We start from the raw sequence: 26932 nt of genomic DNA, 5'->3' as shown, positions 1-26932 counted from the left end.
TAGAGCCCTCTTCCCCACGCTCTACAGCATAGTATTAGAACCCTCTTCCCCACGCTCTACAACACAGTATTAGAACCCTCTTCCCCACGCTCTACAGCATAGTATTAGAACCCTCTTCCCCACGCTCTACAGCATAGTATTAGAGCCCTCTTCCCACGCTCTACAGCATAGTATTAGAACCCTCTTCCCCACGCTCTACAGCATAGTATTAGAACCCTCTTCCCCACGCTCTACAGCATAGTATTAGAACCCTCTTCCCCACGCTCTACAGCACAGTATTAGCAGCCCTCTTCCCCACGCTCTACAGCATAGTATTAGCAGCCCTCTTCCCCACGCTCTACAGCATAGTATTAGAACCCTCTTCCCCACGCTCTACAGCATAGTATTAGAACCCTCTTCCCCACGCTCTACAGCATAGTATTAGAGCCCTCTTCCCCACGCTCTACAGCATAGTATTAGAGCCCTCTTCCCCACGCTCTACAGCATAGTATTAGAGCCCTCTTCCCCACGCTCTACAGCATAGTATTAGAACCCTCTTCCCCACGCTCTACAGCACAGTATTAGAACCCTCTTCCACACGCTCTACAGCATAGTATTAGAACCCTCTTCCCCACGCTCTACAGCATAGTATTAGAGCCCTCTTCCCCACGCTCTACAGCATAGTATTAGAGCCCTCTTCCCCACGCTCTACAGCATCCCCACGCTCTACAGCATAGTATTAGAACCCTCTTCCCCACGCTCTACAGCATAGTATTAGAGCCCTCTTCCCCACGCTCTACAGCATAGTATTAGAACCCTCTTCCCCACGCTCTACAGCATAGTATTAGAACCCTCTTCCCCACGCTCTACAGCATAGTATTAGAGCCCTCTTCCCCACGCTCTACAGCATAGTATTAGAGCCCTCTTCCCCACGCTCTACAGCATAGTATTAGAACCTCTTCCCCACGCTCTACAGCATAGTATTAGAACCCTCTTCCCCACGCTCTACAGCATAGTATTAGAACCCTCTTCCCCACGCTCTACAGCATAGTATTAGAGCCCTCTTCCCCACGCTCTACAGCATAGTATTAGAGCCCTCTTCCCCACGCTCTACAGCATAGTATTAGAGCCCTCTTCCCCACGCTCTACAGCATAGTATTAGAGCCCTCTTCCCCACGCTCTACAGCATAGTATTAGAGCCCTCTTCCCCACGCTCTACAGCATAGTATTAGAGCCCTCTTCCCCACGCTCTACAGCATAGTATTAGCGCCCTCTTCCCCACGCTCTACAGCATAGTATTAGAGCCCTCTTCCCCACGCTCTACAGCATAGTATTAGAGCCCTCTTCCCCACGCTCTACAGCAGTATTAGAGTATTAGAGCCCTCTTCCCCACGCTCTTCTACAGCATAGTATTAGAGCCCTCTTCCCCACGCTCTACAGCATAGTATTAGAGCCCTCTTCCCCACGCTCTACAGCACAGTATTAGAGCCCTCTTCCCCACGCTCTACAGCACAGTATTAGAGCCCTCTTCCCCACGCTCTACAGCACAGTATTAGAGCCCTCTTCCCCACGCTCTACAGCACAGTATTAGAGCCCTCTTCCCCACGCTCTACAGCACAGTATTAGAGCCCTCTTCCCCACGCTCTACAGCACAGTATTAGAGCCCTCTTCCCCACGCTCTACAGCACAGTATTAGAGCCCTCTTCCCCCCTACAGCTTCCCTACAGCACAGTATTAGAGCCCTCTTCCCCACGCTCTACAGCACAGTATTAGAGCCCTCTTCCCTTCCCAGCACGCTCTACAGCACAGTATTAGAGCCCTCTTCCCCACGCTCTACAGCACAGTATTAGAGCCCTCTTCCCCACGCTCTACAGCACAGTATTAGAGCCCTCTTCCCCACGCTCTACAGCACAGTATTAGAGCCCTCTTCCCCACGCTCTACAGCACAGTATTAGAGCCCTCTTCCCCACGCTCTACAGCACAGTATTAGAGCCCTCTTCCCCACGCTCTACAGCACAGTATTAGAGCCCTCTTCCCCACGCTCTACAGCACAGTATTAGAGCCCTCTTCCCCACGCTCTACAGCACAGTATTAGAGCCCTCTTCCCCACGCTCTACAGCACAGTATTAGAGCCCTCTTCCCCACGCTCTACAGCACAGTATTAGAGCCCTCTTCCCCACGCTCTACAGCACAGTATTAGAGCCCTCTTCCCCACGCTCTACAGCACAGTATTAGAGCCCTCTTCCCCACGCTCTACAGCACAGTATTAGAGCCCTCTTCCCCACGCTCTACAGCACAGTATTAGAGCCCTCTTCCCCACGCTCTACATTAGTATTAGAGCCCTCTTCCCCACGCTCTACAGCACAGTATTAGAGCCCTCTTCCCCACGCTCTACAGCACAGTATTAGAGCCCTCTTCCCCACGCTCTACAGCACCGTATTAGAGCCCTCTTCCCCACGCTATACAGCACAGTATTAGAGCCCTCTTCCCCACAGTATTAGAGCCCTCTTCCCCACAGTATTAGAGCCCTCTTCCCCACGCTCTACAGCACAGTATTAGAGCCCTCTTCCCCACGCTCTACAGCACAGTATTAGAGCCCTCTTCCCCACGCTCTACAGCACAGTATTAGAGCCCTCTTCCCCACAGCTCTACAGCACAGTATTAGAGCCCCAGTATTAGAGCCCTCCCCACGCTCTACAGCACAGTATTAGAGCCCTCTTCCCCACGCTCTACAGCACAGTATTAGAGCCCTCTTCCCCACGCTCTACAGCACAGTATTAGAGCCCTCTTCCCCACAGTATTAGAGCCCTCCACGCTCTACAGCACAGTATTAGAGCCCTCTTCCCCACGCTCTACAGCACAGTCCCCACGCTCTACAGCACAGTGGCATTAGAGCCCTCTTCCCCACGCTCTACAGCACAGTATTAGAGCCCTCTTCCCCACGCTCTACAGCACAGTATTAGAGCCCTCTTCCCCACGCTCTACAGCACAGTATTAGAGCCCTCTTCCCCACGCTCTACAGCACAGTATTAGAGCCCTCTTCCCCACGCTCTACAGCACAGTATTAGAGCCCTCTTCCCCACAGCACAGTATTAGAGCCCTCTTACAGCACAGTATTAGAGCCCTCTTCCCCACGCTCTACAGCACAGTATTAGAGCCCTCTTCCCCACAGTATTAGAGCCCTCTTCCCCACAGTATTAGAGCCCTCTTCCCCACAGTATTAGAGCCCTCTTCCCCACAGCATTAGAGCCCTCTTCCCCACAGCATTAGAGCCCTCTTCCCCACGCTACTGTCTCTGGCCATATTAGTAAGCATTATGCTGTTTAACCCTTTACAGCACAGTATTAGAGCCCCTCCCCCCATCCCAGCACAGTATTAGAAGGGGAAGAAGGTGACACACAGCACAGGAGAGAACAGCACAGTATTAACGGACAGGGAGGATAGAACTTCCCCACTACAGCACAGAATGGCATGGAGAACCTAATGCTGTTTGAGCCCTCTTCCCAAGATGGGCAAGCACAGTATTAGAGCCCTCTTCCCCACGTGTGTACAGCACAGTATGTATGTATGTATGAATGGATGACAATGTATGAATGAATGACAATGAATGAGACGCCTACAGCACAGAACTTAGAGCCCTTTCCCCACGCCACAGCACAGTATTAGATTATCTAATGACCAGATCAGCTTTATTGGAGTTGAACGCTCTGGGACAGTTTTAGTTATATATTGTCTATCTCTGCTACAGCACAGTATTGTCCTGGCTCCCCAGTCTGTGGTGGATGACTGTCTACAGATTGAGGCATATAAAACCGACAGGGACATGGCTCTTGGACCTGATCAACTTCTTCCCCAGTGTTCTGGCTGTAAAGGAGTGGTCAGTGGAGAGCATGTTCCGAAGAGCCCTCATGCAGAGCATAGTATGAGATCATCAGGAGGATGACGCTCTAAGAAGGGGAAGAAGGTGTGGAGGAGTTTCCCCACGCTCTACAGCATAGTTGAGCCTCTTACGCTCTACAGCATAGTGTGTAGAGCCGAATCTTCCCCAGGTTTGTGTGTGTGAGCTCTACAGCATAGGTAGGTTTTGTGTATGTGAGATCTTCCCCAGCTCTACAGGTTTAGTGCGTTGAGCCCTCTTCCCCAGGTTTTGTAGTGTAGAGCCCTCTTAGGTCTTTGTGTATTGCCCTGGCTTCCAGACGAGGTAGGCACAGTATTGAGCCCTCTTGTGACGCTCTACAGCACAGGTTTTAGAGCCCTCTTCCCCACGCTCTACAGCACAGGTTTGTGCCCTGTGTGAGCACAGGTAGGTTTTGTGCAGCACAGTGTGAGCCCTCTTCCCAGGTTCTGACAGCACAGTGAGACGAGGCCCTTTTGTGTGTGTGAGACGTGGTAGGGGCATCACTCTGGGTTGAAGTTTAGTCTTGTCACCTGAAATGTACCAGCTGATTGCTTCAGTTTTAAATGTCATTACCCTCTCTTTGAGTTGCATGCAATAGTGAAGCCATAACTCCCATAAACCTTCTCTCTCTCTCCACCCTCCTAGAGCCCTCCTCCCCTCTACAGGACAGCGGTGACTACCCTCTGACCATGGCAGGTCCACTGTGGAAGAAGTTTAAGGGTAGTTTCTGTGAGTTCATTGCTGTCTTGGTTAGACAGTGTCAGTACAGCATCATCTATGATGAGTACCTCATGGACACGGTCATATCGCTCCTCACCGGACTGTCGGACTCACAGGTCCGAGCCCTCTTCAGGCACACCAGCACACTGGCAGGTAAGGGAGAGAGAATGGGTGTGGTCGGGGATATGTCTGTCTGTATTGGTTGTTTATTTCCATCTTCCCTGGGCACACAGGGCCCTCTTCCCCACGCTGAGTAACAGTATTGTGTGTGTGTGTAGCTATGAAGCTGATGACAGCCCTGGTGAATGTAGCTCTGAACCTGAGCATCAACATGGACAACACACAGCGGCAGCCCTCTTCCCCACGAGACAGAGAGAAACAAGATGGTCGCTAAGAGAGCCAATGACCGGCTGGAGCTACTGCTGCAGAAACAGCAAAGAGGTGAGAGGGATGAGGTACAGCACAGTGTTAGGCTCCTCCTGGGTTGGTGGTAAGGCTCCTCCTGGGTTACAGTGGTAAGGCTCTCCTGGGTTACAGGTATTAAGGCTCCTCCTGGGTTGGTGGTAAGGCTCCTCCTGGGTTGCACAGTGGTAAGGCTCCTCCTGGGTTGGTGGTAAGGCTCCTCCTGGGTTGGTGGTAAGAGCTCCTCCTGGGTTGGTGGTAAGGCTCCTCCTGGGTTGGTGGCACAGTATTAGGCTCCTCCTGGGTTGGTTAAGGCTCCTCCTGGGTACAGCACAGTGGTAGAAGGCTCCTCCCTGGGTTGGTGGCACAAGGCCCTCTTCCTGGGTTACAGTGGTTAGGCTCCTCCTGGGTTGGTGGTAAGGCTCCTCCTGGGTTGGTGGTAAGCCCTCCTCCTGGGTTGGTAGGCTCCTCCTGGGTTGGTGGTAAGGCCCTCCTGGGTTGGTGGTACAGCACAGGTTAGGCTCCTCCTGGGTTGGTGGTAAGCACAGGTTAGGCTCCTCCTGGGTTGGTGGTAAGGCTCCTCCTGGGTTGGTGGTAAGGCTCCTCCTGGGTTGGTGGTAAGGGTAAGGCTCCCCCTGGGTTGGGGGTAAGGCTCCCCCTGGGTTGGGGGTAAGGCTCCCCCTGGGTTGGTGGTAAGGCTCCCCCTGGGTTGGTGGTAAGTATTAGGCCCCTCCTGGGTTGGTGGTAAGGCTCCCCCTGGGTTGGTGGTAAGGCTCCTCCTGGGTTGGTGGTAAGGCTCCTCCCCTGGGTTGGTGGCACAGGGTTAGGCTCCTCCTGGGTTGGTGGTACAGGGTTAGGCTCCTCCTGGGTTGGTGGTAAGGCTCTTCCCCTGGGTTGGGGGTAAGGCTTCCCCCTGGGTTGGGGTTTAACCCTTTAGGCTCCCCCTGGGTTGGGGGTAAGGCTCCCCCTGGGTTGGGGGTAAGGGGGTTAGGCCCTACCATGGGTTGGGGGTAGTTTGGCTCACATTTTCTTTAGTGTTGGCTAATATTGTTGCTTCTGAGAACCTGCTTGTATGAATAATGACAATGAATGAGACATTACCCACTTTCAGCAGCCTACTGTTTTAGTTATATGTGTCAAGAGGTGTTCCAATTTAGAGAAGAGGATACGTGAAGACATGCCTGAGGAGCATAAGTAGTCAGTTCAGAGGGGCTCCTCCATACATACATACATACATACATTCATACTAGGCCCTGTGGCTGAGCTGGCATCAATGTCTGTGTCCTGGCTTACATAACACTATGTCCCACTGGGCTTCCATCTGCTGGCTCCTACTACTACAACAGTTTCACTAATTATAACTATACCAGCTGTCTCTTCTGTGGTGTTTGGTTGTCTTGGTAACTATACCAGCTGTCTCTTCTGTGGTGTTTGGTTGTCTTGGTAACTATAGTTTTAGCTGTCTCTTCTGTGGTGTTTAGTTGTCTTGGTAACTATACATAGCTGTCTCTTCTGTGGTGTTTGGTTGACTTGGCAGGTAACTACACTAGCAGTGTCTCTTCTGATGGTAACTATACTAGCTGTCTCTTCTGTGGTGTTTGGTTTTCTTGGTATTGGTTGTTTATTTATCTTCCCTGGGCACACTAGCTGGTGTTTGGTTTCTTGGTAACTCTTCTGTGGTGTTTGGTTGTCTTGGTAACTATACAGCCCTGGTGAATGTCTCTTCCTGGTGTTTGGTTTGTCTTGGTAACTATACAGAGAGCTGTCTCTTCTGTGGTGTTTGGTTGTCTTGGTAACTGAGAGGGATAGGTCAGCTGTCTCTTCTGTGGGTTTGGTTGTCTTGGTAACTATAAGCTGTCCTTCTGTGGTGTTTGGTTGTCTTGGTAACTATACTCCTGGGTTGGTGGTAAGGCTCCTCCTTGGTTGTCTTGGTAACTCCTCCTAGCTGTCTCTTCTGTGGTGTTTGGCTCCTTGGTTGGTAACTATACTAGCTGTCTCTTCTGGTGGTGTTTGGTTCCTGGGTTTGGTAACTCCACCTGTCTCTTCTGTGGTGTTTGGGTAACTCCTCCTGGGTTAGCTGTCTCTTCTCCTGGTGTTTGGTTGCTCTGGGTTGGTAACTATACTAGCTGTCTCTTCTGTGGTGTTTGGTTGTCTTGGTAACTATCCTGGGTAGGTGTCTCTCCTTGGTAACTATACTAGCTGTTCTGGTGGGTTTGGTTGTCTTGGTATACTAGCTGTCTCTTCTGTGGTGTTTGGTGGTAACTATACTAGTTGGTGTCTCTTCTGTGGTGTTTGGTTGACTTGGTAACTATACTAGCTGTCTCTTCTGTGGGTTGGTGTTGGTGTCTCTTCTGTGGTGTTGGCTTGGTAAGCTGTCTCTTCTGTGGTGTTTGGCTCTTGGTAACTATACTAGCTGTCTCTTCTGTGGTGTTTGGTTGTCTTGGTAACTATACTACTTGGTAAGGCTGTCTCTTCTGGGTTGGTGGTTTGGTTGGGTTGGTGGCTGTCTCTTCTGTGGGTTGGTTGTCTTGGTAACTATACTAGCTGTCCTTCTGTGGTGTTTGGTTGTCTTGGTAACTATACTAGCTGTCTCTTCTGTGGTGTTTGGTTGCTTGGTAACTATACTAGCTGTCTCCTGTGGTGTTTGGTTGACTTGGTAACTATACTAGCTGTCTCTTCTGTGGTGTTTGGTTGTCTTGGTAACTATACTAGCTGTCTCTTCTGTGGTGTTTGGTTGTCTTGGTAACTATACTAGCTGTCTCTTCTGTGGTGTTTGGTTGTTTGGTAACTATACTTTAGTGTTGGCTAATATTGTTGCTTCTGAGAACCTGCTTGTAAAGCACTCACATTCTTTCTGTGGTGTTTGGTTGTCTTGGTAACTATGCCTAGCTGTCTCTTCTGTGGTGTTTGGTTGTCTTGGTAACTATACTAGCTGTCTCTTCTGTGGTGTTTGGTTGTCTTGGTAACATACTAGCTGTCTCTTCTGTGGTGTTTGGTTGTCTTGGTAACTATACTAGCTGTCTCTTCTGTGGTGTTTGGTTGTCTTGGTAACTATAACAGCTGTCTCTTCTGTGGTGTTTGGTTGTCTTGGTAACTATACTAGCTGTCTCTTCTGTGGTGTTTGGTTGTTTGGTAACTATACCAGCTGTCTCTTCTGTGGTGTTTGGTTGTCTTGGTAACTATACTAGCTGTCTCTTCTGTGGTGTTTGGTTGTCTTGGATAACTATACTAGCTGTCTCTTCTGTGGTGTTTGGTTGTCTTGGTAACTATACTAGCTGTCTCTTCTGTGGTGTTTGGTTGTCTTGGTAACTATACTAGCTGTCTCTTCTGTGGTGTTTGGTTGTCTTGGTAACTATACTAGCTGTCTCTTCTGTGGTGTTTGGTTGTCTTGGTAACTATACTAGCTGTCTCTTCTGTGGTGTTTGGTTGTCTTGGTAACTATACCAGCTGTCTCTTCTGTGGTGTTTGGTTGTCTTGGTAACTATACTAGCTGTCTCTTCTGTGGTGTTTGGTTGTCTTGGTAACTATACTAGCTGTCTCTTCTGTGGTGTTTGGTTGTCTTGGTAACTATACTAGCTGTCTCTTCTGTGGTGTTTGGTTGTCTTGGTAACTATACTAGCTGTCTCTTCTGTGGTGTTTGGTTGTCTTGGTAACTATACTAGCTGTCTCTTCTGTGGTGTTTGGTTGTCTTGGTAACTATACTAGCTGTCTCTTCTGTGGTGTTTGGTTGTCTTGGTAACTATACTAGCTGTCTCTTCTGTGGTGTTTGGTTGTCTTGGTAACTAACTATACTAGCTGTCTCTTCTGTGGTGTTTGGTTGTCTTGGTAACTATACTAGCTGTCTCTTCTGTGGTGTTTGGTTGTCTTGGTAACTATACTAGCTGTCTCTTCTGTGGTGTTTGGTTGTCTTGGTAACTATACTAGCTGTCTCTTCTGTGGTGTTTGGTTGTCTTGGTAACTATACTAGCTGTCTCTTCTGTGGTGTTTGGTTGTCTTGGTAACTATACTAGCTGTCTCTTCTGTGGTGTGGTGTTTGGTTGTCTTGGTAACTATACTAGCTGTCTCTTCTGTGGTGTTTGGTTGTCTTGGTAACTATACTAGCTGTCTCTTCTGTGGTGTTTGGTTGTCTTGGTAACTATACTAGCTGTCTCTTCTGTGGTGTTTGGTTGTCTTGGTAACTATACTAGCTGTCTCTTCTGTGGTGTTTGGTTGTCTTGGTAACTATACTAGCTGTCTCTTCTGTGGTGTTTGGTTGTCTTGGTAACTATACTAGCTGTCTCTTCTGTGGTGTTTGGTTGTCTTGCTCTTGGTGAATAATCACATCCAGCCTGGTGAACCCTGATCAAAATGTTTTCTTACTGATTCCTCGTTCTAATTTCAGCTCCAAGAAAATCAGGACGAAATTGAGAACATGATGAATGCAATATTCAAGGGTGTGTTTGTACACAGATATCGGTACGTGGCCTATCCATTGTTCCATCACAGAAATGATAATAGATACATTCTCCCCCTGTATAGAAGATATGATGATGACAGGTGTATGTGTTGTTACAGTGATGCCATAGCTGAGATCAGAGCGATCACTATAGAGGAGATAGGAATGTGGATGAAGCTCTACAGTGACGCCTTCCTCAACGACAGCTACCTGAAATACGTAGGCTGGACCATGCATGACAAGGTGAGGAGGAGGGGGGGAAGCATGCGTTGTTAGCAAGGGGTTTGAGTTAGGAGTGTGTGCGACTGATGAGTTTTATATATATTTATTTATATTTGTGTGTGTGATTCCAATGTGTGTTTGTGTAGCAAGGCGAGGTGCGTCTGAAATGTTTGACAGCGCTGCAGGGTCTCTACTACAACAGAGAACTGAACACCAGACTGGAGCTGTTCACCAGCCGCTTCAAGGTCAGAGCGCCACCTGGTGGACACATCGACACACTACAACTGGTTACCCCGAGGCTAAACTTTCATAACTTTCTTTGCCGTTGAACAGACTCTTTATCCAAAGCGACTTACAGTTTCATATGGGTTTGCCCAGTGGGAAGAAAATGTTGCACGTACCATGCTATACCAACTGAGCCCCACACAAGACCATGTCTGACAACGACTCAACCATGCTGGATGCACTATAGCTAATCCACTACTATGCCCTGTTGATTTTGAGTAGGTACACTACATTGCCAAAAGTATGTGGACACTCCTTCAAATTACTAGAGTCTGCTATTTCAACCACAACTATTGCTGACAGGTGTATAAAATTGGGGACACATCCATGCAATCTCCATAGACAAACATTGGCAGTAGTATGGCCTTACTGAAGAGCCCATGGCTGAGCAGCCGCACACAATCCTAAGCTCCCCAATGCTTAATGCCAAGCGTCTGCTGGAGTGGTGTAAAGCTCGCCTCCACTGGACTCTGGAGCAGTGGAAACGCGTTTTCTGGAGTGACGAATCACGCTTCACCGTCTGGCAGTCCGACGGACGAATCTGGGTTTGGCTGATGCCAAGATAACGCTACCTGCCCGAATGCATAGTGCCAACTTAGAAGTTTGATAGAGGAGGAATAATGGTCTGGGGCTGTTTTTCATGGTTCGGGCCCCTTAGTTCCACTGAAGGGAAATCTTAATGCTGCAGCATACAATGACATTCTAGATGATTCTGTGCTTCCAACTTTGTGGCAACAGTTTGGGGAAGGCCCTTTCCTGTTTCAGCATAATGCGCCCGTGCACAAAGCCAGGTCCAAACAGAAACGTTTTGTTGAGATCGGTGTGGATGAACTTGACTGCCCTGCACAGAGCCCTTGACTTCAACCCCATCGAACACCTTTGGGATGAATTGGAACGCGAGCCAGGCCTAATCGCCCAAAATCAGTGCCTGACCTAACTAATGCTCTTGTGGCTGAATGGAAGCAAGTCCCAGCAGCAATATTCTAACACCCATTGGAAAGCCTTCCCAGAAGAGTGGAGGCTGTTATACCAGCAAAGGGGGGACCAACTCCAAATTAATGCCCATGAATGAGATGTTCGACAAATTCATGTCCACATAATTTTGGCCATGTAGTGTATTTTCTGACTAACCTGCTGTGCCCTGGTTAATTTGAGAAGTATTTCAGCTAAATATGAAATCTTTGTCATTGATTTCCTCTCTTCACAGGACCGCATCGTCTCCATGACTTTAGACAAGGAGTACGATGTCGCAGTACAAGCAATTAAACTGCTCACTCTGGTACTACAGTAAGTTGCTACAGTTCAGCCATCACAGTGGATATGGATGTGTGTTTTAATGTGTGTGTTTAATCTGTACTGTGTGTGTGTGTGTTACAGTAGTACAGATGAGGTACTGAGCCCGGAGGACTGTGAGAGCGTCTATCACCTGGTCTACTCCGCCCACCGACCGGTCGCCATAGCAGCCGGGGAGTTCCTCTTCAAGAAGTAGGATTTGTTCTATTTTTATTGAATCCATTGTGACACGTTCTTCTATCATGTCTTCTCTTAAGTCAGATCAATCAAAATACTCTTGAAAACAATGTTGCATCTCAAGACATTGTCCTGCCAAATGTCATGTCTGGTTTCTACCCTGTAACAGTAATAGAGCGTGCAGAGAGCTGAAGAGAGGAAGGTAGAGAGGTTAGGATAAGAGAAGGACACAGGGCAGGCAGGAGGAGAATGGGAGTGTGTGGAGGAGAGTACAGGCATGAGAACTTGAGGAAGCAGCAGAATGAGAGAGAGGTTTGTAGATCTGGGATCTGTTTTTTCTGGCATATACATATTGCATGTATGTTTTATGTAGTCAGGGCAAATGTCGAGCTGAGGTTTATGTACTTTGATATAGTTTTATATTTCTATATCTAATACTAGTAACTTCTCTCCAGACTGTTCAGTACACGGGAGCCGGAAGAGGAGGGCGCCCCCAAGAGGAGAGGAAGACAAAGCCCCAACGCCAACCTCATCAAAACTACTGTTTTCTTCTTCCTGGAGAGCGAGGTACACGCACACACCGTGTCACACACATTCTCTCTCTTTCTCCCTCCATGAACATGCAGCATACTTACACCACTCACTGGGGGAAAAACCACCCACATTCTGCCCGTCTCTGCATGTTTCAGCTCCATGAGCACGCTGCGTACCTGGTGGACTCTCTGTGGGAGAGTGGAGCAGACCTGTTGAAGGACTGGGAGTGTATGACCAGCCTGCTACTGGATGACCCTGTGCCAGGGGAGGAAGGTATGATCTCTGACCTCTATTCTTGACCTCTGACCCATAACCCCTAAATGTGGTCTCTAATGTATCTGGTGTGTGTAGCCCTGACAGACAGACAGGAGACGGCTCTCATAGAGATAATGCTGTGTACGGTGCGCCAGGCTGCAGAGTGCCACCCGCCCGTAGGCCGCGGAACCGGGAAGAGGGTGAGAGACTTCAGACTGGGCATCAACATTCTCTTATTTTTCTTGCCTTCCACTTAGCAAAAGAGAAACGGCAACTATTTCTCCCCCCCAGGTGATGACAGCGAAGGAGAAGAAGACCCAGCTAGATGACAGGACCAGGATGACAGAGCTGTTTGCTGTGGCATTGCCTCCTCTGCTGGCCAAAGTAGGACACTACACCTTCACCCCCACCACCCTCTGTAATAAACCTGTGTTCTCGTCTGTTTCCCCTGCCTGCAGTACTGTGTGTGAGTGTGCTCCCTCTCTTTGTTTCAGTACTCCATAGATTCAGAAAAGGTGACCAACCTGCTGCAGCTCCCTCAGTTCTTTGACCTGGATATCTACACCACAGGACGACTAGAGAAGGTCTAACCCCCGACCGACCCTACACTGGAGTCTAATTCAACTCTAACCCCCGACCCTACACTGGAGTCTAATTCAAACTCTAACCCCCGGCTGACCCTACACTGGAGTCTAATTCAAACTCTAACCCCCGACCCTACACTGGAGTCTAATTCAAACTCTAACCCCCGGCTGACCCTACACTGGAGTCTAATTCAAACTCTAACCCCCGGCTGACCCTACACTGGAGTCTAATTCAAACTCTAACCCCCGACCATACGCTGTAGTCTAATTCAAAGCACTGTTCAACTTGACAAAATGTTGTGAAATGTCTGGCAGTGTAGTGGCATTTGATATCTCTAAAACATATTTCCCGACTCCCTCCTTCTTCTAGCACTTGGAGGCGTTGCTGCGTCAGATCAGGGAGATCGTGGAGAAACACACAGACACAGAGGTTCTGGAGGCGTGCTCGAAGACCTACCACGCTCTCTGCAACGAGGAGTTCACCATCTTTAACAGAGTGGACATCGCCAGGTCACAGCTGCTCGATGAACTGGTGGACAAATTCAACAGACTGCTGGAAGACTTCTTACAAGAGGTGAGGGGAAGGGATGAGGGAGGGAGGAAAACGAGAATGAACTGGTGGACAAATTCAACAGATTGTTGAAGGACTTCATACAACGGGTGAGCGAGGGGGAGGAGAGAGCTCAGAGGGAGGACCTCCAGTCTATGTTTCATCTATTGGGCTGCGTGGACCAGTTTGTGTGTAGGTGATACTGATCTGTCTCTGTGTTCAGGGTGAAGAGCCTGATGATGATGATGCCTACCAGGTCCTGTCTACTCTCAAGAGAATCACGGCCTTCCACAAGTAAGGCCCTCCCTCTTCTTTCTCTTCCTCTTGTTTCTCCTCTTTCTCTTTTCCTCTCCTCTTCTTTCTCCCCCCTCCTTTCTCTAACCTCCCCTCCTCTCTCTCTCCCAGTGCCCATGACCTGTCCCAGTGGGATCTGTTCAGCAGTAACTTCAAGTTGCTCAACACGGGCATTGAGAACGGAGACATGCCAGAGCAGATAGTGGTCCATGCCCTACAGTGTACCCACTACGTTGTCCTGTGGTACTTGGCCAAGGTCTCAGAGGGCAGCCACAGAAAGGTATGCAACTCACTTCTCAACTGGCTGCCAGCTCAGAACCTTCTCATTAATTTCACTGTTATTTACTATCTAGGAAAATGGCATTAGGGTTGGGGAGTAAGTCGAGGTTTATACAGCAAGTCTTATGATGGTTCACTCGTGTGTATGTAATCTAGGAGGATGTGTGTTTTGATCATGTAATATTGTTTTTGTAGGAGGGCGTGTGTGTTTTGATCATGTAATATTGTTTTGTAGGAGAGCGTGTGTGTTTTGATCATGTAATATTGTTTTGTAGGAGGGCGTGTGTGTTTTGATCATGTAATATTGTTTTGTAGGAGGGCGTGTGTGTTTTGATCATGTAATATTGTTTTGTAGGAGGGTGTGTGTGTTTTGATCATGTAATATTGTTTTTGTAGGAGGACGTGTGTGTTTTGATCATGTAATATTGTTTTGTAGGAGGGCGAGTGTGTGTTGATCATGTAATATTGTTTTTGTAGGAGGACATGGTGAGCCTGAGGAAACAGATGCGGATGTTCTGTCTGATGTGTCAACGTTACCTCACCAACGTCAACACAACCGTCAAGGAACAGGTACGGTCCTGTAGCAGCTAATCACGTCCTAGTGATTTAAATGAAATTCTCAGAATCCTCATGGAACCCCATTGAGATGAGGAAGACCACTGATAACCAACAGTCCATCTCCTCTCTCTCCCAGGCGTTCACCATCCTGTGTGATGTGTTGCTAGTCTTTAGTGTCATCAGATGGTATTGGGAGACAGACCACTGATAACCTACAGTCCATCTCCTCTCTCTCCCAGGCGTTCACCATCCTGTGTGATGTGTTGCTGGTCTTTAGTCATCAGATGGTATCGGGAGACAGACCACTGATAACCAACAGTCCATCTCCTCTCTCTCCCAGGCGTTCACCATCCTGTGTGATGTGTTGCTGGTCTTTAGTCATCAGATGGTATCGGGAGACAGACCACTGATAACCAACAGTCCATCTCCTCTCTCTCCCAGGCGTTCACCATCCTGTGTGATGTGTTGCTGGTCTTTAGTCATCAGATGGTATCGGGAGACAGACCACTGATAACCAACAGTCCATCTCCTCTCTCTCCACCAGGCGTTCACCATCCTGTGTGATGTGTTGCTGGTCTTTAGTCATCAGATGGTATCGGGAGACAGACCACTGATAACCAACAGTCCATCTCCTCTCTCTCCACCAGGCGTTCACCATCCTGTGTGATGTGTTGCTGGTCTTTAGTCATCAGATGGTATCGGGAGGCAGAGAGCAGCTGGAGCCGCTGGTCTACAGTCCTGATGACTCGTTACAGACAGAGCTACTATCCTTCATACTGCACCATGTGTTTATAGACCAGGACGATGACAACGGCAGCACAGGTACACACACTGCTAACCACACACTGCTAACCACACACTGCTAACCACACACTGCTAACCACACACCGCTGCACACTTTTCCAGTAGCATTGATTTTAAAAATAGCTCGTTTGGCCATCGCTAACCAACAAGACCCTGTTCCGGAAATTACATTACTGCCTGGCCTTGTGACAGTCTGTGGGCTGTGTGTGTCGTGGGCTGATGGTGTCGGGGGCTGTGTGGAGCCGCTGGTCTACAGCTGTGTGTCGTGGGCTACTGTGTTCGTGGGCTGTGTTTGTGACGTGGGCTGTGTGTGTCGTGGGCTGTGTGCACACTTTTCCAGTATTGCATAAAAATAGTCGTGGGCTGTGTGTGTCGTGGGCTGTGTGTGTCGTGGGCTGTGTGTGTCGTGGGCTGTGTGTGTCGTGGGCTGTGTGTGCGTGGGCTGTGTGTGTCGTGGGCTGTGTGTGTCGTGGGCTGTGTGTGTCGTGGGCTGTGTGTGTCGTGGGCTGTGTGTGTCGTGGGCTGTGTGTGTCGTGGGCTGTGTGTGTCGTGGGCTGTGTGTCGTGGGCTGTGTGTGTCGTGGGCTGTGTGTGTCGTGGGGTGTGTGGGCTGTGTGTGTCGTGGGCTGTGCGTGTCGTGGGCTGTGCGTGTCGTGGGCTGTGCGTGTGTCGTGGGCTGTGCGTGTGTCGTGGGCTGTGCGTGTCGTGGGCTGCGCGTGTCGTGGGCTGCGCGTGTCGTGGGCTGCGCGTGTCGTGGGCTGCGCGTGTCGTGGGCTGCGCGTGTCGTGGGCTGCGCGTGTCGTGGGCTGCGCGTGTCGTGGGCTGCGCGTGTCGTGGGCTGTGCGTCTATTTAAATGGTCAGCAAGATAGATGCTCCCCATAAGAGCTCTGTTACACAGCCACTAACAATCTGTTGTATCTACAGATGGCCAGCAGGATGACGAGGCAGCGAAGATAGAAGCTCTTCACAAGAGACGTAACCTCCTGGCTGCCTACTGTAAACTTATCATCTATAACGTAGTAGAGATGAACACTGGAGCTGACATCTTTAAACAGTACATGAGGGTAAGAATAGAGAAACACTCACCTGTCTTTACACAGTTATGACCATAGAATATATAGAAAATACTTGGGATCTCTCAACCTGGTAATTTGACTGCTGAAGTCATGGGTACACTCGTAATGGTTGTCAGTCCACACGTTATCCCATTGCTAACTGGAACGGGGATGCCCGTTGAATAGATTCTATGGTTATCACCTCTTCGTGCCTGTGACACTCATTTAACCTCAACACCATATCATTCCAGGTACTACTTGGTTGCATCTGTATCTGAAGTCCTGTTTTCTCCTGAAGGAGACTGACTTGTGGCTGAACTGTCTTCCTCTCTCTAGTATTATAATGACTATGGTGACATCATCAAGGAGACCATGTCTAAGACCAGACAGATAGACAAGATCCAATGTGCCAAGACACTCATCCTCAGTCTACAACAGGTACCACACACACACGCACACCCCTCGTCCTCGGTCTACAACAGGTTACACACACGCACACCCCTCGTCCTCGGTCTACAACAGGTACACACACACACACACACCCCTCGTCCTCGGTCTACAACAGGTTACACACACACACACACACACACCCCTCGTCCTCGGTCTACAACAGGTTACACACACACACACACACCCCTCGTCCTCGGTCTACAACAGGTTACACACACACACACACACACACACCCCTCGTCCTCGGTCTACAACAGGTTACACACACACACACACCCCTCGTCCTCGGTCTACAACAGGTTACACACACACACACCCCTCGTCCTCGGTCTACAACAGGTTACACACACACACACACCCCTCGTCCTCAGTCTACAACAGGTTACACACACACACACACCCCTCGTCCTCAGTCTACAACAGGTTACACACACGCACACCCCTCGTCCTCGGTCTACAACAGGTTACACACACGCACACCCCTCGTCCTCGGTCTACAACAGGTTACACACCTCGTCCTCGGTCTACAACAGGTTACACACACGCACACCCCTCGTCCTCGGTCTACAACAGGTTACACACACGCACTGTTTTAGTCAAGCTAGATCTTGGTTTTAAGTTTCAGATCTCTGCATTCCAGCCTTTCCTGAGCAAATCCCATTGAAAGAACCATGTCTTTATTCCACACATGTATTCCCACATCCCTCTCTTCCCCGTCTCCTCCAGTTGTTCCATGAGATGATGTCAGAGTTGGGGACAGGATTTGACCGCTCGTCCTCAGCGTTCTGTGGGATCAAGGAGCTGGCCAGACGTTTCTCTCTCACCTTTGGTCTGGACCAGGTGAAAACACGAGATGCTATCGCCATGCTGCACAAGTCAGTCTCCTCTTCTGATCTCTCTTTCTCATAGCTTTTCAACATGATTAGCATATGATGGATGTGAGCTGTACGTGAGCTGTACTAGTTAATGTATGCATCTACATGTGCTGCTAGATACCTAATTTTTCTGAACAAAAATGGTATCTCCCTACCTCTCCCACCCCTCTCTCCCTCTTGTCCCTCTCCAGGGATGGTATAGAGTTTGCGTTTAAGGAGCCCAGTCCCCAGGGAGAAGGAAACCCTCCTCTTCACCTGGCCTTCCTAGACATCCTCTCTGAGTTTTCCTCCAAACTAATGAGGCAGGACAAGAGGACTGTGTGAGTGCACACCTCTGCCTCTCCTAATCAGACACATGTCCCTGTGTGTGTGTGTGTGTGTGTGTGTGTGTGTGTGTGTGTGTGTGTGTGTGTGTCATAGCTGATGGCTGTGTAAGAAATGACTCGTCTGATATGTTGTATGATATCATGAAGGAGGGCAAGAGGACTGTGTCCCCTCCCAGACACACAACCTTAAGGACCTTCCAGATGACTGAGTGTGACATCTCTCCTCTCTCCGCTGTAGTCACATGTATCTGGAGAGGTTCATGACCTTCCAGATGGCCCTCCAGAGAGACGACTGCTGGCTACCGCTCATCTCCTACAGGAACTCCCTGCAGGCCGGCGGGGACGACGACACCATGTCGGTTGTCTCCGGCTACTCCTCCAGAGGGTCGTCGGTCAGATCCAAGAAGACCAAGGCTGCTACTCCCACTGCTGCCGTCGCTGCAGCCAAGAGGAAACTCCCTGAAGGTAGCTACAGAACCAGCGTCTAGAAGTCAGAGTGGTCACTACATGGCCATGTTAGAGAGGACTGTCCCGGTCTGAGGTCAACTCCTTCTGTAAACACTGTTACCCCTGGTTGGTAGATGGTGTAGTCTCCATGGCTGAAATCACCTAGCCTGGTTGGGACGTGCTCACTGCATCTCTTAAAGTCATCCAACTCTTTGAGTTGTGTGTGTGTGTGTGTGTATTCTCTCTAGCGGAGGAGAGCAGCAGCAGTAGTACAGATGTGTTGTGGCAGCACCAGAGCATGCAGACGCCCGTGATGATGCCCTCCCCCCACCTCACCTCTACCATGATGAGAGGACCAGGGGACATGAGGGGGGAGGCCAAACGGGGGAGAGACGACAGCTATATAGGAGTGTACGCCCTCCCTTCAGACTCCCAGCAGCAGCCACACCCTCACACACTCCCCCAAACCCCTCAACTCCACCAGACACCCATCGACTACAAGTAAGTCTCGCTCTTTTCATCTCTCAATTTTGACATGTACCTACCTGAACCACCAGTATTGTTGTCTGACCGGTTGTCTGACCGGTTTTTAGTACCCAGGTGACGTGGATGCTGGCTCAGAGGCAGCAGGAGGAGGTTCGTCAGCAGCAGGAGAGGGCCATGAACTACGCCAAGCTCAGGACCAACCTGCAACAGGCCATGTAAGAACACACACACACACCCCCATCTCTCACTAACCCCGAGCCCAGGACGAACCTGCAACAGGCCATGCACAAACACACACACACACACCCCCATCTCTCCCTAACCCCGAGCCCTGGACGAACCTGCAACAGGCCATGTAAGAGCTACTTCCTTTTCATATCTGTTTATGGACTAACTAGTTGTGGATTTAGGGTTCTCTATATTGATGGTTGTTTGACTGTACTAATTATGGTGTGTGTGTGTAGTCGGCGTGGTACAGGGCTGATGGAAGAGGATGAGGAGCCTATCGTAGAGGACGTGATGATGTCATCAGAGGGTCGTATGGAAGACCTCAACGAGGGCATGGACTTTGACACCATGGACATCGACCTGGTGAGACCTTTGACCTTCTACTACATATATGATTTTTTTTTTTTTTTTTATTATTATTTTTTTTAACAACCTTTTCCAGAGAATTATGTGGGGATCCACAAAGATCTCTGTCAAGAAACACTGAATATAAACACATGTCAAGTGTTGGTCCCATGTTTCATGAGCTGAAATGAAACATCCCAGATACTTTCCATATACTCCGAAAGCTTATTTCTCTTAAAAGTTGTGCAGAATTTGGTTTACATCCCTGTTAGTGATCATTTCTCCTTTGCCAAGATAATCCATCCACCTGACAGATGTGGCATTTCAAGAAGCTGATTAAATGGAGTGATCATTACAGGTGCACCTTGTGCTGGGGCCAGTGAAAGGCCATTAAACAATGTGCAGTATTGTCGCTACACAATGCCACGATGTCTCAGGTTTTGAGGGAGTGTGCTATTGGCATGCTGACTGCAGGAATGTCCACCAGAGCTGTTGCCATATAATTGAATGTTAATTTATCTACCATAAGCTGCCTCCAATGTCGTTTTTAAGCCGGGTGTACACTACAAACGACTTTCACAATCTTAACATTGCTAAACCTCTCGTATTAAAGGACCATCTTTCCTGGAGTGTATTTGGTCTCGCCAACTTAGTGGTGCGCACATTAAACAATGTGGTACAGACTGGGGTCACACATTACAAGAGGATTGTCGATACCATACTGTCACGCAAAAACAATGTGATGTGGTTAGATTTAATGTAGCTACAAGGAGCTGTGGCTTGCCACACAGTTAAAACTATTTTGCCAACATTTTTTAATCGATTAACGTTGCTTGTGAACTTCAGACCTGAAACAATTTGACGCTTAGATTAAAGGCAATTACAAACGCAAACTAGTAGTACTCGGTGCTCCTTCTCAAGTGTCGACACATTCCGGGTGACGCGAAACATCGCTGTTGTCTGTGGCTTCTACTCTGGCGCACTCTCATTGGCTATCGCTGATCATCGTTCTCAACTTGCTCAAAGACCAGATCGGTAGCCCTCAGATTGCGTCTCTGACCTGCTCACATTTAACGAGCGTCGGTGATGGCCGTGTGACCCGTGTAGGCAACCTCATGGGGATTTTGTCTCTGATCACAAACTTGCCTGAAACAGCTAAAACAGGCCAAAATGGTGTAGTGTACACCTGGATTTAGAGATTTTGGAAGTCGTAATTGACTTCAGTAGGCAAATGCTCACCTTCGATGGCTACTGGCACGTTGGAGTGTTCGTCACGCATGAATCCCGGTTTCATCTGTACCGGGCAGATTGCAGACAGCGTATGTGGCATCGTGTGGGTGAGCAGGTTGCTGATGTCAACGTTGTGAACAGAGTGCTCCATGGTGGCAGTGGGGTTATGGTATGGGCAGGCATAAGCTATGGCCACAAACACAATTTGCGTTTTATCAATGGCAATTTGAAATGCACAGACATACCGTGACGAGATCCTGAGGCCCATTGTTGTGCCATTCATCCGCCACCACCTCATGTTTCAGTATGGTAATGCACAGCCCCATGTCACAAGGATCTGCACACAGTTCCTGGAATCTGACAATGTCCCAGTTCTTCCATGGCCTGCACACTCACCAGACGTGTCACCCATTGAGCATGTTTGGGATCCACTGCATTGACATGTATGACGGTGTGATCCAGTTTCCGCCAATAGCCATCAACTTCGCATTGCCATTGAATAGGAGTGGGACAACATTCTACAATCAACAGCCTGTTCAACTCAATGTGAAGATGTGTCTCGCTGCATGAGGCTAATGGTGGTCACACCACATACTGACTGGTTTTCTGATCCCAAATGGTTTTTAATGGGATCTGTGACCAACGGATGATGACAATTGACCAGATTTTCTTATATGAACTAACTCAGTAAAATATTTAAAATGGTTGCATGTTGAGTTTTATATTTTAGTTCAGTGTATCATGATCTCTCTCTCCTTTCTCCAGCCCCCCTCTAAGAACAGGAGAGAGAGATCAGAGCTGAAACCAGACTACTTTGACCCTGGTTCCATCATGGATGAGTCTGTAAGTAACTCTCTTCTCTTATACTCATAAACCATTACTTTATAGTAAAACTCTTCCTTATACATACACAGTGCTCTAAATTAAATGTTTTCATTGGTGATACTGGTACCCCCAACTTAAAATTAGGAGCACCAGAAAATAAGCTTTAAAAAAAATTGATTTAGATACAGCCTATACGACTTCTAAAGCACATACTGTGCCCTAGAAACTAACATGTAATGAGCACCTGGGTGGCGCAGCGGTCAAACCATGTCCTGCAGTGCTGAGGCACTCCTACAGCATGTTCATCCTAGGCTGTGTCACAAGCAGCCGTGACCGGGAGCCACATAGGTCGGCGCACAATTGATGTTGTCCGGGTTAAGGGGTTTGGCTGCTGGGGGTTTTCCTCATCGTGCTCTACTGACTCCTTGTGACAGGGCCGGGAAACCTGCAAGCTGACTCCGGTCGTCAGTCGAACAGAGTTTCCTCATTGGTGTGGCTGACAGCCGGGTGTAGCGAGCAGTGTGATAAGTAGTAGGCGGTCAGGCGAACCGTGTTTCGGAGGATGCATGACCTTCGTCTCTCCTGGGCCCATTGAGGAGTCAAGGGACCTAATTCACAGAGAACAGATATAGATATATATATATATATATATACACACACACACACACACACACACACACACACACACACACACACACACACACACACACACACACACACACACACACACACACACTCATGTGGCCATACCACCCAGAACAGTCAAGGTTAGTCCTGGGACAGGAGACAGCCTGGGAATGTCCAAAGCTAAAAAATATATTTTGATTAACACTAAACCTATGTATTATTGTTAAGACATAAAAACTATAATGTTGACACGAATACCTGTCATTGAAGTAATTTGTGGAATATTAGGTTTCTACATTTTGTAAAAGCACCATTTTCTTATTGATAATTGTGCGCTGTCTCTTTAAAAATGTGCTGTTAGTGATGACGACATACTAGAGATCTGTCATTCATTGCTATGATCATAGATCTCCTGAGAAGCCTTTCCTTTCTGTGACCCAAAATGTTTGGATATACTGTTAAAGTTACCAGTACTGCAGCGCCAGCTGTGCCATCAGAGACAGAGGGTTCGCGCCCAGGCTCTGTCGTAACCGGCCGCGACCGGGAGGTCCGTGGGGCGACGCACAATTGGCCTAGCGTCGTCCGGGTTAGGGAGGGCTTGGCTGGTAGGGATGCCCTATCAGATGGTTAGCTAACGAATGAGGTTACATGACTGAACAAAGAGTAAACAAATACATAACGAGCACAAATAGTTTTAGAACGGCCCACGAATCTGCACTCGCCTGTTTCTCTGGGGCATTCGGAAACAACAGAACAGTGGATGTATCAATTGAAAACATTCTGGTTGCACAGCTAAATATTTTGTAGCACTTTACAGCCCTGGACATACAACACACTACTTTATAGCAGGGTTTAGAACCGGCTCGGGGAACAGAGAACCCCACGGAAAATAAAATAATTTTTCAAGAATCAGAACCGGGAACGAATGCGAACTATACTGTTCTGGAACATAACCGTTATTTTTAAAAGCATGAGAACCGGTTAATAACTCACTGTCAGTCTAAATTCTTCCAGTGTCTTCATGCCCCTCCCCCCTTCCGAAGCCTAGGCTACCTGCCCCCTCCCCCTTCCGAAGCCTAGGCTACCTGCCCCTCTTCCGAAGCCTAGGCTACCTGCCCCCTCCCCTCTTCCGAAGCCTAGGCTACCTGCCCCCCTCCCCCCTTCCGAAGCCTAGGCTACCTGCCCCCTCCCCCTTCCGCCTAGCCTAGGCTTCCTGCCCCCTGCCCCCTTCCGAAGCCTAGGCTACCTGCCCCCCTCCCCCCTTCCGAAGCCTAGGCTACTGATGTTACCAGTGTGGTTCAGAAATGTTTTAATTAGAGTAATGGATATTTTTTCAGTGCTAGTTAACTATAGTGCCTTTATCACGGTTCACATTGGATTTATTAACGACAGTAAGGTAAGACATGTTTTTGCACACAAGCTTGTTAGCTAGCTAGCTAGCTCTGGTCCAACGTTAAGCCAACTCTCAGAATTTCAAACATTCAACGCTGCTTCTCTGTGGGCCTAATTCAGATAATGCAGGTCATGACAAGATGCTCAGCACTTCAAGCCTCTTCCTCCACCCTCTCTCTCCTCACCCTCAATTTCAGTTGCATCTAGCACCCGACAGTTCTCTTTCCATCACGCACGTAAACAACTCACTGAGCTACAGCTTGCCCCCTCCATTGCAAGCTGCTCTATCCACACTGCATGATTGGTGGTAATTTGTTGCCCTAAATGTGGTTAAATCTGCTGTTCTCTTGAGTAAGGCATATCCCCCATTAACTGCTCCCCAGGCGCCTAATGATGTGGATGTCCATTAAGGCAGCACCTCTCTGATTTGAGGTGTTGGGTTAAACGCGGAATACTGATTCGTTTGAATACATTCCTTTCTCCTTTTTCAGTTGGAAAGCCTGGGAAGTTCTCCACAGGAAAATGATGAAAGGGGGTGGGGTCTAGTGACGCAGCTAGCATGCACAAGATACAAACTAATGCAGCATAGGCTGCTGGTAGGAAAACAAAAAGATAAAACAAGGAAATGCCTCTCTTGGGTAAACAATTTCCCCCAGAGCCAATCAAATGCTTAATTTCTACTCGGATCAAATCAAATACAAGCATAACACCTAGCGCTACATTCAAACACAGTCCTATACTGAAGTTCTCCAGACTTCCAATAGTCAAAGTGAGATCTGGAAGGGCAGTTCAGCCTCGCTAGTAAAACCTAAGACATGTTGTTGCCAAGTGCTTTTACAGATGTGTAATGACACCTTTTCTCTCTGCAGGTCCTTGGAGTGTCCATGTTTTAAACTGGTATTTGTCGACAGAGGAGAGGCGTACCCTATTTATGGAGACGTTAAGCTGCAGATCAGAAGTGTTCTCTGGTTTATCCTCCATGGTCTAACGCACAGTGTTGCTCGCTCAGAGGGGACTGAATGAAAACAAAATGCTTTTTCTAATCCTTGGGTAAGCTGTCACCTTACAGTTAGTGACCAACCAGTTCCAAACCCAGAACAATCCTCCACGCGCTTCGTCTGAAGGAAGTTCTATAGTTCTATAGCTCTATAGTTCTTCAGTTCTACAAGGTTTTATTTTTCTTCCAACAGGAGATGGAATGAGTTGTAAGATGTCCTCTAACATGTCTTCTAACCCTCTCTATGCTAGTATAGTGAGTAACCCGGCGCGGTGTAGTCATTTAGACACAGATTGTTAGAAGGAAAGGTAGCTAGCTGTGGTAGAAGTGGACGGACATGGTCTTTATGCTAGTTTCAGTTTTTTTCCTTTCTCCCATGTTGGACTGTCAGTAGAATCTGTTGGTTCTGTGGTTGTGATGACGACGACTGCTGGTGGTTGTTGGTGACCTGTTGAATAGATCAGCTGTGAGAGTCATGGATGTAGCAACACGCATCCAGACGTTTTCCAAGTGCAGAGTAGAAATAGCGCCACACTGTCGTACATCCTTCAGTGTAGTTTCTGTCAACGTTTGGACCAGAGGGTCTGTCCGTCATATCCAACTGTGTGTGTGGGTAGTGTTTCTATTCCGTGGTTGTTGAATACAGTCTGAGGACCCCGGTAGTTGCTGTGAAGAGGCCCAGGGTGCGTCTCAAAAGTAGTGCACTATATAGGGAATAGGGCTCTGGTCTAAAGTAGTGCACTATATAGGGAATAGGGCTCTGGTCTAAAGTAGTGCACTATATAGGGAATAGGGCTCTGGTCTAAAGTAGTGCACTATATAGGGAATAGGGCTCTGGTCTAAAGTAGTGCACTATATATAGGGAATAGGGTGCCATTTGGGACGAAGACCCAGTGTTTAACAAGGAACTAGGCTGCCGCACAAGTCCTGAAGCTTACCCAAAGATTTGGATCCTTCTCCCTATCTGAAGAGACTACTCTCCCGACGGACAGCGAGGTGATCCTCTCTCTGGTAGTGCCACCACTGTGTTGACTCAGAGACAAGCAAGCAGCATGTTAATAGACAGAAAATCCAGCATATTTAGTGTTGAAATGGCTATCTCTAAATTTTAAATAAAGTTATATATGAATCGGTGCTGATTTTATAACTGTGCTTTTTTTAAATTAAAATGTTCAACATAAGTTAAGGTTTCATAAATGTGTAAAACTGTTTAAAATGGAAAGCATGTGTCGTCATGCGGCGATGAAGATTTTTACATTTGTATTTTTGTTTTTCTTTGTCTTAATGTTTTGGGGTTTCTACCTCTTGTTTTTCCTACGTGTAAATTAGTTTGGATAAGACTCATTATGAAAAAAATAAATGTGACTTGTGAAATATCAGCTTTAAGGTTTTCACCATCAACATGAGTAATAATAATGTCCTGTTGCAAAACGCCACCATATAAAACTGTATAGAGAACTTAAAGCCAGTCATTATATTCCAATAGAAAGGTTGTTGTTTTCATCCCAAATGGCACCCTGGTGCCCTCACCAGGCCAAATATTCCCTATGGGACCTGGTCAAAAGTAGTGCACTGTATAGGGAATAGGGTGCCATTTGGGACAGTTCTCAACAGCAGCAGCACTCTGGCAGCTAGACAAAGCTTACATGTGACATGAACTATTATGTCATCCATAAGTTTTAATGAAATGTTTTGTCTACTGAGGTAAATCTACTTGGTAATCATTCCATGCCTGGGCCTTAAACATGCAGTAGTGGAAGGAAATCAACTCCCCTGTCTAAGAAACTGCCCCTCGCCCCATACAAACAGTATTGCTAGAATATAATTGCTCTGGTTTAAGTGTAGATCCCCCACTCTAGTAATTCTATGCCTCTACCCCTAGGCACCTGTGGATATCTGATAGGAATGGATAAGTAAGGTGTATCCAATTTGGCTTCATCCCAACTAGTTTTATCGGGGAGAAGGTAATACTCCTACCCATCAAATCACTGCAGATTTACCCTCGCACCTTGGGGTTAGGGCCGGGGTAGCCTCAGAAAGCCTCGGGGTTAGGGCCGGGGTAGCCTCAGAAAGCCTCGGGGTTAGGGCCGGGGGCCGGGGTTAAGGCTGGGGTAGCCTCGGAAAGCCTAGGGGTTAGGGCCGGGGTAGCCTCAGAAAGCCTCGGGGTTAGGGCCGGGGTAGCCTCAAAGCCTCTGGGTTAGGGCCGGGGTAGCCTCAGAAAGCCTAGGGGTTAGGGCCGGGGTAGCCTCAAAGCCTCGGGGTTAGGGCCGGGGTAGCCTCGGTTAGGGCCGGGGTAGCCTCAGGGTTAGGGCCGGGGTAGCCTCAGGGTTAGGGCTGGGGTAGCCTCGGAAAGCCTAGGGGTTAGGGCCGGGTTAGGGCT

At 48.4% G+C, this 26932-nt stretch overlaps 2 protein-coding genes across 2 annotated transcripts; both read left to right on the top strand.

Moving 5' to 3' along the window:
• The first annotated feature begins 3802 nt into the window (after positions 1–3802).
• On the top strand, positions 3803–4991 carry LOC135544943 (cohesin subunit SA-2-like). The gene is made up of 4 exons (XM_064972634.1): positions 3803–3899; positions 4176–4259; positions 4523–4750; positions 4876–4991. Exons 1-4 carry the CDS (start codon positions 3803–3805, stop codon positions 4989–4991), a joined length of 525 nt encoding a protein of 174 aa, XP_064828706.1.
• A 4311-nt stretch (positions 4992–9302) lies between these two features.
• Positions 9303–25931, top strand: LOC135545532 (cohesin subunit SA-2-like). The gene is made up of 25 exons (XM_064973192.1): positions 9303–9454; positions 9554–9677; positions 9803–9901; positions 11149–11228; positions 11319–11426; positions 11867–11978; positions 12101–12218; positions 12297–12400; positions 12492–12584; positions 12695–12784; positions 13155–13358; positions 13558–13628; positions 13740–13908; positions 14385–14477; positions 15113–15287; positions 16194–16333; positions 16661–16762; positions 17501–17649; positions 17841–17969; positions 18214–18440; positions 18671–18923; positions 19016–19123; positions 19373–19499; positions 21477–21554; positions 24425–25931. The coding sequence occupies exons 1-25, from the start codon at positions 9411–9413 to the stop codon at positions 24446–24448; spliced, it is 3021 nt and encodes a 1006-aa protein (XP_064829264.1). The 5' UTR covers positions 9303–9410; the 3' UTR covers positions 24449–25931.
• Positions 25932–26932: the final 1001 nt, after the last annotated feature.

Source organism: Oncorhynchus masou, chromosome 9, assembly GCF_036934945.1.
Source record: "Oncorhynchus masou masou isolate Uvic2021 chromosome 9, UVic_Omas_1.1, whole genome shotgun sequence".
Taxonomy (NCBI): Eukaryota; Metazoa; Chordata; class Actinopteri; order Salmoniformes; family Salmonidae; genus Oncorhynchus; species Oncorhynchus masou.
This window is presented reverse-complemented; position numbering and strand designations above follow the sequence as displayed.

Bases quoted from the DNA above. Each gene is read 5' to 3' on its own strand.
- LOC135545532 (XM_064973192.1), top strand. From the start codon at position 9,411: ATGATGAATGCAATATTCAAGGGTGTGTTTGTACACAGATATCG. The intron at 16,334-16,660 runs GTAAGAATAGAG...TCCTCTCTCTAG, and splicing joins TCTTTAAACAGTACATGAGG to TATTATAATGACTATGGTGA. The intron at 17,970-18,213 runs GTGAGTGCACAC...TCTCCGCTGTAG, and splicing joins AGGCAGGACAAGAGGACTGT to TCACATGTATCTGGAGAGGT.
- LOC135544943 (XM_064972634.1), top strand. From the start codon at position 3,803: ATGGCTCTTGGACCTGATCAACTTCTTCCCCAGTGTTCTGGCTGTAAA. The intron at 3,900-4,175 runs GTATGAGATCAT...CCTGGCTTCCAG, and splicing joins GAGCCCTCATGCAGAGCATA to ACGAGGTAGGCACAGTATTG. The intron at 4,751-4,875 runs GTAAGGGAGAGA...GTGTGTGTGTAG, and splicing joins GCACACCAGCACACTGGCAG to CTATGAAGCTGATGACAGCC.